Below are 11,937 nucleotides of genomic sequence, written 5' to 3' on the forward strand. Positions count from 1 at the left end.
AGGGAGCTGAAAAGCCATGCTTGAACAGCCTGGCTCTGAAAGGAGTAGCCCCACTGGAGAAAGCGAAGAAATCCCAGCAGCAGTGGGACGTGATGAGTCAGTTCCTGCTACAAATGACCAACCACACAGACGGGCTGGGAACGGCTCTGCTGCAGCTTTGCTGCAGCTCTGAACCGGCTTCTTTGGGGCCGGGAGCGAGCAAGCACAAAATCACGTCAAGCAGTAATTTACCTTGCCAGTTACCTCCAGCTCCAGGGCTCTTCCAAGATACAACTGTAGGAAGGGGAGAAAAATAATAAAAATAAAAATAATGCCCTTTCCTAGCAGATGACTCACTGTGCTATTTTACTCCGAATAGTTTAATCAGCTTTGAAGTCCTACGTATGGATTCTCTTCAAAGACACGCTTTGAAGTAGATCCCCCTTTGAGGACTGACACAGCTGCACTTTGCTGCAACTCAATTCAGTGGGTGTCTCACGAGCGCAGCATCAACCAGGACACATGAAGGGAGGACGGTTTCTACAACACAGAGTACCCACCGAGGATCCATTGAAAAGTACCTCAGCCTTGTCACGTCACACAGAGAGGAGCAAAGTAAAAAATAAACAAACAAGCCTTGTAATCTGCTATTGGTTATCAATAAAATGCATATACCAAGTCAATTTCAGGGGCTGAAATGCATGCTGCTGCTTAAAAATAACCTCTTGCTCCCTGTAATTATCTGCCTTTTTTTCTTTTATTAAAAGAATTCCCACTGATTGTAAGTAGGGAGCTAACAGCTGAAGTGCTCAGAAAATGCCACTTCTGGTAGGCTTGCATTACAGCAAACGCAAACGCTATCGTTACGGGATCACAGCATTAGGACAAGAAGTGCTGCCACACACAGGGACAGGACTGCAGCCCTTCCGAGAGACAGTGTGTCCCTTATTACACAGATACACTGGCCCGTTGCCACCTGAAGTACAAATGTTTTGCTAAAAATACTTCAGGTCTGATTCCCTTTCGACCTCAGGCTCCTTACATCGCTGTGGTGGGGGTTAGTGATTGCGAAGGGACTCTCACCACATTAATGCCCCCATGCCTAGAAAGTGGAAACGTGGCCCTCACCACAGAGGGTGTCCAAGCGCTCCCGCTGCAATGGATATTTCTGACAGATGCACTGACATGTAGACCGGTCTCTTGGATACATCAGGATAGTCCCACGCTCAGAATCTGGCCCACCTGCCCCCAGACACGAGCAAAAACCAGACCCAAAGAATGCAATGCACCCCTGTGACCTTGCTCAGAAAACACTCAGCCCCGAAGTGTTTCAGGAGCCCTTGGGCTCTCTCCCCTGAGCCCACCCGCACCCCGCGTGCTGCGGGTGCCAGGAGCCGTCCCTGTGCTCAGCACCATGGTGTTTCTCCATGAGGCTCCCGCAGGGTCCTCCAGGACAGGAGAAAAACTGGGAAGCCAGTGGAGTACTTCCCTGGGCTCAGATTAACTGTTTGGAGACTGGCCCAGGGAGCATGTATTAATGGGGCAGCTGGTCCAGGTGGTCCTCTCTGGCAGGGAGCAGAACAGACCCATAAAAGCACAGGTGTTTACGCCTTTTGGTTAAGGCTTCCCTGCAGATGTGCAGATGGAACGTTTCAGCACTGGCAGTAGTATTGCAGAGGAGCTTTACATTGCAACCATGCAGCAAAATGAACCGCCTGTCCTCAAAAAGAATAGTTAGTAATAATAAAAGACAGACTTCCACAATAAAGGGAAAACAATCACCAACCAACCCACAGCTCACCCAGCTGTGCTAGCAAGGAGTCTGCACGTTACATGCCCTGTTCTTCTCCAACGGTGCTCCCGTATCACATACGAAGCTATACATGCCTCTACGCCGACCTGCCAGCCACCAGGCTCTGCCTCTCTCTATCCCAACAGACAGACGGACAGAGGAAGAAGAGCGTTAACCAGCAATAACATGGAGAGGGGCTTGACTGGCAGCCAGTCGTGGCTAATGGATGAGACGGCAGGCTGCACTTTGGGACCGACTGGGAGCTGGCAGAGACGCTTCGGTTTCAGTGAATGAAGGCTTCCTGACCTAAATGGCTTTGACTTTAATGGAGATACGCCAACAGATGCCAGCTTAGAAGCTGAGCTGCTGACAGCTTTATACTGAGGCACTTTGTGCAGTGAACTGATCAGCTGCTCCACTTTCTTTTTTTCTTTTTTTATATTCATTTTCTTTTCTGTCTCTGTCAGCTCCTGGATTTTTGTTTTGTTTGTTTTATTTTCAGAGGAGGCTGGGAACTGAAGAGGCGAGAAGTCAGCAGATCTTTTTTCCCTAAAACAACAGTTTATTTAGGAACTAGAAGCAGTTTTACATACTCTTGCTAAACTGGTGTTGCAAGCACCTCATTAGCCAGTGCCAAGGCACACTCGCACGCTGTACTTCCAGAGCCTTGATAAAGTGATGCCACCTTCCTGCAGGGAATACCAAGGTAATCAGTGTGGCTTAATATTTTTGAAGTTACTAAGCTGTGCAATAAAGGTGCAAATCCTCAGCTGCCAAAATCCCACCGGTTTCAGAAATTTACCCCTGCGGATTGTGCCGCTTCATCTTTACCTGGGCTTAATATACCTGTGCCAGCATACTGTGCTTACTAGTGGCTCAACCACCGACAGATGCAGTAGCCCATGTGCAGGCAAATGGGCTCCAGCACGTGTTTGCTTGCTCACCAGCTGCAGATGCATTTGACGCATTCACTGTTCTAGGACAACACCAGTGGCATTCCTCTGAGTAACTTTCCTTATCCTGGGCATATGGATAGCAGCAAATATGAAGTACCACCTTCTGACAGCCCTAGCTCTCCTAGGTCCCAGAGTTTGTCACAAGCTGAGGTGTGTCCAAAGGCCAAAAAAATCCACTTAGGAACACAGGGATCTTGGCAAATTTCAGGCTCAACAAAAAAATTCAACCAGGTCGCAAGGTGAGTCATCAAAGCAGAAAAAAGTTCTGCCAGACTGCTGTTAGACAGACTAATAAAATGAATGAATAAAAGTTATGTGTTAGATCTGTAAGTACTGACTCTCACATCCACATTGAAAATCAAATACAAGTTACCTTGGACAAAAATACCAAAGTGCAAACTGAAAACCAGAAGTATAACTGGCATGCAAGATACTGATAAACTGGGAGGAGACTTAGCGAATCAAACTGGAGGAAGGGAACAAAACTGGGTTTATCTGTCAACAAAGTTTATTGTCTCAAAGAAGGAATAAGCAGAGTCCCAACTAAGAAACTGCTGGAAATGACCCATACACAGAAGAAAGAAAACAACTATGGGAACTAGTACGAGAGGCTCAAATCATTAAAAGTAACCTGGCAGTCATTGGGAACTGCAGTCTACGTTCTTGTACATTTATTCTGAGAAGCACTAGATTGCTTTAGGGAGTTTGTTTTCTTCCTCCCTCGAATTACAAAAGAATACATTTGTGACTAAATTTGTGTTTGCATCTCTAGGAGGAAAAAAAAAAAAAAAAAAAGATAACAGGACTTGCAGAATTTGCTGAGCACCAGCAATTCTTTGAAGATGATGGCAGGTGGCAAATATTTAGCATTTTTGAGGATTAGGAGCTGCAATACAGATTTTTTTCCTTTCTGTCCAGATTTAGAAAAATCTGGGGCGATGTCCTACCAACAGAGACCACACCTTCCAAGACAACTCTGGAAACGAAATGCCAGAAGTTTTTTGGGTTTTTTTTAATTTCTTGTTCTGACTGCAGTGTACTAGGGAAAAGGGAAAGCGAAGTCTGCTATAAAGAATGCAGAAAAAAGAAAGATTAAAAGAAATTCTGTCTTTAAAGTCTGAAAGTAGAAAAGAAAGATGGAGATCATCACCGAGAGAACTTCATACTTCACTTTTAGATGCACTGGTGCTCTGCCGCTCACTATACACATAGCAAAGATAACTCACTTATACCTGGGGGAAATCTTACTGCTTTGGAAATATGTCCCCTTCCTCCCACTCTGATATGGTGTAAATGATTACACCTAGTTCAGGCAATGCAAACTCAGGCTCAATGTCTGGTGAGCACCTTGGAAACAGTCTTCCTTATTACCTCAGCAAGTAAGACTAAACTCCCGTATACTAAGCCTGAGCCTTGCTCTGTCAGAACACAACCCACTGGCACGATAAGAGAGGAGTGCAGTACCTGGGGTGCACCAAACACAGCCCAAATGCAGCATCTTTATTGCCACTGCAAAGCTTCCTTACACTGGCAACCTGTGGCTCAGCATGTTTCACAGGAACCCCACGGTGCCCTGATACACAGCGAGGCTGTCCCTCAGCTCTGAAACCTCACACGCTCCCCCTCCTCCCCCAGTTCTCCCACCCCCACCTGGGGAAACTTAAGGCTACTTCAGCTGCAGAAAATTGTTTTTCCCCCAGAAGAACGATCATTACACACCTAGGAAAGAGACTAAGCCACCCAAAAGACACCAAGAGCTGCAACCGTTCCCAAAGGAGGGCAAACTGCATACCCTTCTCTCCCAAGAATCCCTCCTCCACTCGCCAGACACAAAGGGCACCTAAGCTGTGCTAGGAAAGGACTACTTGCAAAAGCAAGCCAGCCCGTCCTGCAGGAAAACCCAGGGGCCAGCTGACATCCCCCTGCCCTAAGGAAGCGCGGCGGGTGGCTGCCAGAGCAGGCACGCTGCACGGCTCTTGCCAGGACTTACTGCATTTGACCACGGCCAGCAGCTGATAGGGAGGACAGCAGGGACGAAACATCCAGACACCCAGGAGCCCATAGGAACTTGCAGCCCACAAGCCTCTAATAATTTTATATTTTTTTTTCCTCCCCCCCCCTTTTTTTTTTTCAATTCTGAAGGCATGTGACTGGCCTTCACATACCAGAGCTGACCCCTCCCAGAGCCAGCGATTTCCTAACAGCAGAGAAGGATGTTACCCTCCCTCTTATTCATTACCAGACTAGGTTTCCTTGCCATCATCCATTAAAACCTCACGCCATCTAGGGTCCGTGTGTCAGTTACGCGCAGGATCCCTCCAGAGAGCTGCGAGAAGTGCTGTGGTTCTCAGCCACCTGCTATCAGGAGGGCATGGCCGTGGGGAGCACCTGCTCCTCCTTTCCTAATTGGCACGCGGCTTTCAATTTCCGGGTGTAAACCATTAACTTTTTGCTCTCACATCCACCCTCCCCTTCTGCACCGGACCCTGAAGAACGGCCAGGATTTCACGCTGTTCCCCCATAAACTGGCGCTGGTACTCGGAAGCGTGCTCTCACCCCACGCGCCTTCCCACGCGTTTTGATGTCGCCGAAACACCACGGCACGGGGAGCCGCTGGGCTTTTGGTTTCGGTTTTTGTTCGCTTGGGTTGGCAGCGCGGTTTCTGGTAAAAGCGGGCTGGGGGGGGGGGGGGAGTTAATGCTCTTGTTGTGCCGCCCTACAACGTTGCAGAGCTTTGCTCCCAAGCCCCCCGCGTCCCAAACCGCCCCGCTTCGCTTTGCAGTTGCCACTACTCGGACGCTGAGACACCCACCCCCACACCCCCCCCGGCCTCTATCCTTGCAGGATGGGGCCCTCCAGCCGCCTGCACCCGCCGCCCTCGGGTGACTGCCCGGCGCAGGGTGGGGAGAGGCAGCGGCGGGAGCCCCTGCCTGCGGGCAGAGCCGGCAGCTCCGCAGAGGGCACAGAGACCTCCGGCGGCTCTGCGATACACCGCAGGCAAGCTGCGCCGCCGGCCAGCTCCGGGCGGTCCGGTGGCTGCGCCGCGCAGGGCCGGGGAGCGCTGCCCGGACCTGGCGGGGCGGGGCGGGGTGGGCTTGCCTTCCCTACCTCGTCCTCCGGGAGAGCCGGACCACTTCAGCGGGTGCCTCTGGATGCTCTGCAGCGCCAGGCGGGCGCTACGCGTGGGAACTACCGCGGGGTCGCGGCACCGCTGGAAAAAAGGCCTCGGGGCAGAAGGCACAAAGGTGCCGCGGTGGCGGCCGCGCGCGTATTGTCCCACATGTGGCCTTTCGATTGAAAAAACAAGTCCGGGATTGCTTCAGGCTACACAACCACGCGTGACAACTCTTAGAAATAGCACCCAGGGCTCAGGCGGCTCTTTCTGCTTCACCTGAGCATCACAGTGACACACCGTCTTGACCCGTCTCCCAGTAAATCCCAGGCAGCCCCCAGCATGCACACCCACATGCTGTAACACCGTGATTCGTCGCTGGCTCCAACAGTACAGGACACACGATCTGTCAGTCACCTGTACCCTGGTGCAATACAACATGACATTGGAATACCGGGGGTGGGGGGGTTGGTTAATAAGGTTATTGTCCGGAGGATTACCCTGTTGGGCACATCTGTGGCTGGCTGTACTGCTGCAGCTCCACTCTTTATCAGCACCTACCTTAAGAGAGCAAGCCCTCGGGGCTTGTCCCTAACAGAGCCCTGCAGACTACAACAGCAGACCTTCCTAACAAACCTGCTGCTGGGGACAGTTCTTTCTTCTTTTTTTATTAGGGGGGGGGGGGGGGGGAGAAGAATTTAAAAATCCTCTGTTGGTTTATCACTATGGCTGCAAATTTAAACTAAAATTAACTTAATTCCTAATTAAATCCACACTAGGCAGGCACCTAACATGTCTCTTAAGCATTATCTAAGAACACCTTGTCTTCATGATAACTTCCGTCTTGATGAGCCAATGTGGGCCTTCCTTCACAGTACTTTTTAGATACCAGATGCTGCAACTACAGGGTAACAGAATCAGGGTCTCTATGTGCTGCTTGTTCTCCGCTGTCCAGTCTCACAGCAATCTCTGGTTTCAGTACAAGTAAGGCGCTGCAAGTGTCAGGACTAGCCTCAGTTTCTGGCTCTGTACTGATTGTAGCAGATCAGCAGTCACTTACTGCCTATTGGCACCAAGCAGCGCAGGGTCCTACAAGATTTAAACACCTTTTTTTCCAGTAGGATTGATGGAAAAAACATTCTAAAGTGCTAAGTCCTTCTGCCTGTTCTTTTAAGGGCAAACTGTAGCTTAATCCATGAAGTTAGCAAAACTACTTCTGCTCAAAGGACTTCTTTCACACTGGCACAAAAGAAGTAAAACCGATAAAAGACCTCCCACCACTGACTCCCAGACTAGCCTAGTCCCATCTAAGGCAATAGTCTAAGGACTCTTAGATAACGCCCTGTCCCTGGAGGATGGAGACCCCATGCATCTTCGTGGCTCACAAGGTCCCTCACCCCTCTGCAGATTGCTGCTTTAGGCTCAGCCCCCCACTTTGCTGTCGCTGCCTTTCACTCTCCCCACCCTCTCTGACAACACACAATGAGGAAAGTTTGCTCATAGAGTGAGTTTCGACAATTACACAGTATTTTCTGACCACTTAGCCTAGTTTTTGCTTCTCACATGACTCTTCTCTTAATAGGTTTTCTTATCTCTCCCTTTACCTAAACGGAAATTATTAACATTTTTGCAATGCTCCCTCCTCTCTCAATCAGTAACTAGTGCACTAACGAAAGAAACAGCTAACAGGCTTTCATCCTGTGAATGTGGTGGGAGCAAAACCTCGTCCCAGCTGAAGTAACCAGCCAAACTCCCGCTGACCTCAAGAGAGGAAAAGCTATGCCCCGAGACACACCTTTAAAATCCAAATCACAAACTGCATTCGGACAACTCGTCCGTGTGCACAGGGTGTTATTGTTCCTAAAATTGCTGCTAACAAATTCAGGTATAACTGGAGCTGAACAAGGTTCATCTGTAACCGGTAACTAACCCCTCCAGGGACAGGTTCCAGAGATGTGACAATACCGGCCAGCCTTTTATCAACACAAGTATCACCTACAAAACTTCTGTAAAGTAAATTTGCACTTTTCTAATGAACGGTGGGTTTGGACGGCTCTCTCCTCTCCTGCAGCTCACTCTGTTACACTGGAAATTATTCTGTGTAGAAAATGTGCAGTGTTGAAAGAGGCAAAACTACACTCTGCGACAGTCCACTGAAGTAAACAGACATCAGGGAAAAATCAACAGGCACACAGAAAGCTCACCCACTGCTTTTACCTTTCCAAACGAGGGACTTCCGTGACATCTCCTCTGAAGAGTGTTTCTCTTGCATCCCTTAAGCCATTGGCGATGCCTTCACAGCAGCCCTTCATCGCCCCGTCAGGGGGAAGCTGCAGGACATCTGGCTGCCCCGAGGCTGATGTCCGATCTAAAAACTGGCCGCCCTCCTTCATGCGCTGCTGGATCATGGGAGTGAGTGGCATCTCAAAGCTGAAGTAGCTATCGGGCTCCGAGTACAATGTCTCCAGTGACTCCACGCTGTAGTATAAAGATGCATTGTCTAGGATGTTTTCAAACTGTGAGCTGTACAGATCAGTGGAGACGTCAGAGTGCCTCTGCCCAAGGACATCTTCATATCCTCCCATGGCTGTGTCCCCCTCCTCCATCATCCTGGAAATTAATCAGAAACAGATCATTTCAGCTCGGGGGCAAGGTTTAGACCTCTGGGTGAACCTCCTCACCTTCCACCTTTGCGAACAGAAAGGTCAACGTGGCTTCGTGCAGGAGAGGACACTGTGGGTAAAATGTTAGTTTCTCCTTGCACGACTTCTGTTCATGACTGCCACCATCTCTCTCTCTGGGGACATAAAAAGAAACAATCTTCTGCGTAAAAGAGGGGGGTGGGGGGAAAGCCTAATATTGCCTAACAGTTAGCATCAGCTGCTTATGTGCAAAGGAGAGGAGCACTCACAAATGCGTAAGGTCTCCGCTAGCACCACTGCCATGCCAGAGGCTGCACAGGTCGGAGATGTGCACCCCGATGTGCCCTCTGCCTCCAGAGGACAGTTTGCTGGCTCTGCAGTCCCCGGGCTGGGGTCTTTGGCGAAAGGCTGGAGGGAACCCCTCCAAAATGCAAAGGGAAGCAAATGCAATTAAAAACCAGGAGCCGGGAGAACCAGAACTGAAGAGGGAAGACTTGGCCTGCTTGCAGATGCACAGGGGAACGTGTAGCATCTCCCTGCGGAGAGTTTTCTTCTCTGCTGCACCAAATACTGCGGGACTTCGGCATCAGGGATGCCCACCCAAGCAATCCCACGTGCTAGCCAAAGCAAAACTCCATGGATCCCAAGGTGCAGAGGCAGTAGTGCCTCCCTTGCTGAGATCCTGCTGTGTCAACAGCAAACACCCTGCCAGGTCAGAGCAGTTTGCTCAGAGCGCACCAGTGGGACCATTTGCTTTGTTACAGATATGCATCAGGAAAGAAAAGTGAACAAATCGGGATGGTCTTGTAAAAAGCAGCAGACAATTTTTGCAATATATATAGCTAAACTTATATAAACACAGATAGATAGATAGATAGATAGTACAGAAAGCACATCACAGCATTTACCCTCATATAACCTACAAGGCCCTGGGTAAAAAGTCTTTATTATCCAACCTCTCAGAGGTGCTTGCAACATTCTTGCATGAACTCTGCCCGAAACCAGAAAATCTGGCCAGGCACACACGGCCAGGCCTGCATGCTGCCTGTATTTAATTACATGCCATGCCTGGATCCCAACTACACCTGCTACAGATGCTTCGTCACACAGCCATTACTCTGCAAACAAGAGACACCTTTACGTTTCCAAACCTAGGATGGACTTCAAACTTCAGCAAGGTGCTGTGGACGGGGTTCAGTCCCAACTTCACGCACTAGCCACCACCAGGCATGAACCGCTACCATTGCCACCACGCCACAGGCAGCGGACAAACATTCACGGTTTGTCATCAGCTCCTAAGGGGTAGGCACAAGCCACGTGCTTGGGATGAGAGTAACCCCGCCTGCCCCCTGCACCCCGCCAAGCACCATCTCACCTGCCCTGGCCTGTCGCTAGCACAGCCATCTCCTCCTCACTGCGGCTCTTCTTGTCCTTCACAAAAACTTCATCCTCCCCGCTTTCATCGAGCAGCACCAGAGGAGTGGCTCCAGAGGCAGCGGGTCCCAGCCTCAGGTCCTCACAGACCTCGCTCCAAGCGCTGTCCTGTGAGGAGACCAAGCCTGGGGAGACTGTCAGTGGCACAGGGTGGCTGGACGTTTTGGGGGACGCCTTCCTCTCCACGGACACAGTCTCCAGCAGCGAGTGCTTCTTTCTTCTCTGCTCCTCGGCTTTTTGCAGCCATAAAATCTCCACCCCTTGAAATTCTACGTGTTTGCTCACAGCTGCCTCTTTAGAGAGCCTTCTCTCAGGACCCATTTGCATTTTGCCTTGACTGTACGCTGAAAACTCCTCAAAATGCGCCCACCCCTCCACTCTGCTGGCTGCTTCCAGGTTTGTCACAGATGGTCTATGACAGCTTGTCTCCTGCACTGCATGGACCTCCTCGGCTTTATTACTGATGGCTTGCAAGGACTCGGACTGCTTTTCTCCAGTCCATATTGCAGCCAGATCTTTCTCTACGATCAAATGCATTTTTTCCTCAGCTGTTCGTTCAGATGGAAGAGGCATGTCTGAGGGTTTTTCTTGGCCTGCTGGAACTGGTTCTCTGGCTGCCTGCACATTTTGGCTGCCAGTAACACTCTTTTTTTCCATTTGAGTCTCTGAGTCAAGAGAAGTATTTGCTCTCTCTTGCACCTTTGTTGTTTCCAGCCGTCGAGAGATTTTCATAATCTCTGGCAGGTTACTGGCAGGTTGCAAACCTTCTTCTGGGGTGTGCAGCTGCGCTGCCCCAGCATCAGGTCTCAAATTGTCTGCAGGAGCCGCACACTGAGGAAGGGACCTGCCAGGTACCTGGTGGTGACTGACCCGTCTTTCTGGACTGTGTGTCACAGGCTCTGCCTGGCACGGCGATGAAGCCCTCGGCGCGTCTCCACTTGGCTCTACGGTGCCGTACTCTGGAAATTCATTGATGATGGTATGAGGGACCAAAGTGCTGCTTGCATGGCCACTACCTGCACAGAAGAAAAGAGAGTGTGGGTTTATCTACCGCGTGCATAAGCAAAAAGCCTGACCTCCCTTCCCAGCCCTCTCCTAACACAGTAACTACACTCTCCCCTGCAGGGAAAATACCGTTCGGTTTAACTCACTTCTGCATAGTCTCACACTGCAGTTATCCAGAGCTGGTCCTTTTACATACAAGTTTTTGGGCAGCCCTACTTTGGGAGCATGCACTACTGAGGAAGGAATGCCAGAAATGTCTGCTACACTTCAGAAAGGGTCCCAGTGGCCCATGAACAGTCTGAGGCCACAGGCCAGACGCAAAGGCTGAAGAAAACAGATATTCAGAGGTCTGACATCCATCCACAGCATGCGCCATACATGTTGGTTTTATTTAAAAGAAATGGTTTTAGGTCATTTTCACTTGTAAAGATGAAACACTGGGAAGTTAATCAGCCACACCGTGTATATTCCACAGCCTTGACAAAACCAATTAGCTAAATTACAAAGCAATTAATGAGCAATTCAACTTTCTGCCAGCACTACCCTCTTCCTTTAACAACTCGGGTAACTGAAGGTCGTGTTGCAGTGATGTACGCATACCGAGCAGTTCACGTTTTCTGTTGCAGCAAATTCACCGCTACACAGAAAGCTTGCTACCTCTCCCCTCATGGTGCTGCTTTTCCAACTGATGTAAACAAAGCAGGAGCAAAAACGGATGGTCCCATTTTCCAAGCGCCGAGCACCCAGTGGCTCCCATTGTTGTGGGGTAACAGAGAACCAGCTGTCCTCAGAGGGACCTCATGGATGACACAATGACAGATACTTGGCCACCTTATACTACGGCCCAAGGAGAAACTCAGCTTTTGAAAAAAAAAAAAAACAAAACAAAACCAGCAACAGCTGCATTTGCTGCACCCTTCTGGAAAAAACTGGCCTGGAGTATAAAAGTGCTTTAAAACAAACAACGAGGGGGCCGAATCCAAACACCTACTCTGAAAAATGTCAGGGGTGACAGCT

At 49.8% G+C, this 11,937-nt stretch overlaps 1 protein-coding gene across 6 annotated transcripts in view; it reads right to left on the minus strand.

Annotated features, from left to right (window-relative positions):
• PSD3 (pleckstrin and Sec7 domain containing 3) overlaps nt 1-11,937 on the minus strand; it is a 107,739-nt gene that overhangs the window by 70,728 nt on the left and 25,074 nt on the right. For 3 of the 6 annotated variants that reach the window (XM_030003268.1, XM_030003266.2, XM_030003269.1), the window contains 2 exons: nt 9,857-10,931; nt 8,057-8,449 (listed from right to left, as the gene is read on the minus strand). In XM_030003268.1, the coding sequence (XP_029859128.1) occupies nt 8,057-8,449; nt 9,857-10,931 (1,468 nt within the window). Of the gene's footprint in view, nt 1-231; nt 263-1,780; nt 1,899-4,717; nt 4,848-8,056; nt 8,450-9,856; nt 10,932-11,937 lie in introns of those variants that run through there. The other 3 variants (XM_030003270.2, XM_030003273.1, XM_030003271.2) reach the window with 3 other exon arrangements.

The sequence above is a fragment of the Aquila chrysaetos genome, chromosome Z (genome assembly GCF_900496995.4).
Source record: "Aquila chrysaetos chrysaetos chromosome Z, bAquChr1.4, whole genome shotgun sequence".
NCBI lineage: Eukaryota > Metazoa > Chordata > Aves > Accipitriformes > Accipitridae > Aquila > Aquila chrysaetos.